Source organism: Chaetura pelagica, unplaced genomic scaffold (assembly GCF_000747805.2).
Source record: "Chaetura pelagica isolate M959 unplaced genomic scaffold, ChaPel_1.0 scaffold405, whole genome shotgun sequence".
In the NCBI taxonomy this organism is placed as follows: Eukaryota; Metazoa; Chordata; class Aves; order Apodiformes; family Apodidae; genus Chaetura; species Chaetura pelagica.
The window spans coordinates 3,139,437-3,141,244 of NW_009953489.1; the positions used below are offsets into that span (position 1 = coordinate 3,139,437).

Genomic DNA, 1,808 nt, shown 5'->3' on the forward strand with positions numbered 1-1,808 from the left:
GTCAGCGGGTCGCAGGTGCCCCCGTTGCGGCAGGGGTTGCTGAGGCAGACGTTGTCGCGGGGCGTCAGGCACAGCTCGTCGGTGAAGCCCAGGCGGCAGGCACAGGTGTAGTCCACGGTGCTGCCGCGCACCACCGGGGTGCAGGTGCCGGCGTTCTTGCAAGGGGAGCTCAGGCAGGGGTTGGGCAGCTGGCACCGCTCGCCCACGTAGGAACTGCTACACCTGGTAGGAGGGGAGACGCACTGTCAGCAGGATCAGGGGTCCCCCCAGGGGCTGAGGGCACCCAGTGACCCCAGGGACCGGCTCCGGGAACACCTCCCCCGGGCCCGACCCCGCACCACATCCCGGCATGTTGGGTTTGGCAACTGCAAAGCTCTGTCCTGGCTGCTCTGGGCTGAGAAGAGGAAGATGAAAGAGGCGCCAGGAACAAAGGCGTCCCCCATCCAGGGGCCTGCACTGACTTGCAAAACCGCAGCCTCCAGCACTGACGTCCTGCTTCTCATCGCAATGTGCTTTATTTTCCTCCCCCTCCTCACTGAAGAGGAAACCAAGACGCAAGCGGGGACATGGTAGAGCCAGGATGGGCAACTCCATACCTGCACTCCATCCAGGGCACCTGCAGACCCTAAAGGAGAGGAAAACCTGTGCCCCTGCACTTCCCTGTCTACACCATGGTTCCAGCTCCACCAGGGTGATTTTCTCCTCCCTCCATCCTGAGAAATCACTCAAACGTGACCAAACAGAGGCTCAGTAGTTCTAGCTAGTAGCAGGTGGGACATGTTCCTGCTCCTCACAAGCAGCTGAGATCTTCCTCGAAAGCAAACCCTGCACAAGGACAGATGAGTGGCTCTGGCTGCCGTGCCCCTCTGCATGGGGGCCCTGAGAAAGGGCCCCCCGATGTGGCCACTGGTTCAACCATCTGTCACCAGTGGCCAACAGGGCTGGAGCAATTGCAAGGACAAATCCCAGCAGCCATCCCAGAGAGGCTGGGCAGGACACAGGGCTGGCAAAGGACCTCGCAGAGAGAGGAGCTGCCCCCAAGGAAAGGGAAGACAGAGCAAGGCTCTGCACAGCGAGACTTGAGAGCACCTGACACCCAATGAAAGGCTGCTGGCTGCTCTCAGAGACCTCGAGAGCAGAAATCAATCTGGGGCAGGTTAAATGCATTGCTACACACTCAGGGTAAGGCAAGATCCACTGGAGGCGACAGCAAGAGAAGATGACAGCACCCAGGCACTGGGGTACCATGCTCCCTGCTGCAGCCAGGGTTTGGGGCACCCACCCTGTGATCACACCCTTTGCCATCTGAGCTGGTGGGACCTTGCACATCAACCAAAGCTCCAGCAACAGGCAGTCCCTGCTGGGGCGAGCAGGGAGGGTCTCAGGGAACACCACAGACCCAAACCCAACTGCAAAGCCCAAAATGAGAGCGTGGGCCTTTTCTGGTGGAGCACAGCCAGCAAACCCTCACCCTCAGCTGGCCCCAGCCCGGCAGCAGGACCCACGTTTCAGCCCCACTCCCCCTCTCCTCTTCCCCTACTTTTTTTTTTTTTCTTCTTTTTTTTCCCTTTTTCTTTTTTTTTTTTTTTTAACCCAATTCTGATTTCATTGTTGGGGATTGTGTGAGAATTTGTCAGGATTCGGAGACATTTCGAGTTAATGAGACGGCATTATCCGGGCCAAATGAAAAAGAAAATGTGTATAATAATAAATCAGGGCATCTGCTCGGCACACAAAGGGCGGCGGGGAGCAGGTGTGCATCCTAATGAGGCCGAGCAGCTGCCGCCGCCCGCCGTCCGTGCCCGGCC

The 1,808-nt window shown here is 58.4% G+C and overlaps 1 protein-coding gene across 1 annotated transcript in view; it reads right to left on the minus strand.

Moving 5' to 3' along the window:
* NOTCH1 (notch 1) overlaps positions 1 to 1,808 on the minus strand; it is a 60,615-nt gene that overhangs the window by 28,817 nt on the left and 29,990 nt on the right. The window contains exon 2 of the mRNA XM_009998957.1: positions 1 to 222. Within this exon, the coding sequence (XP_009997259.1) occupies positions 1 to 222 (222 nt within the window). The remainder of the gene's footprint in view (positions 223 to 1,808) is intronic.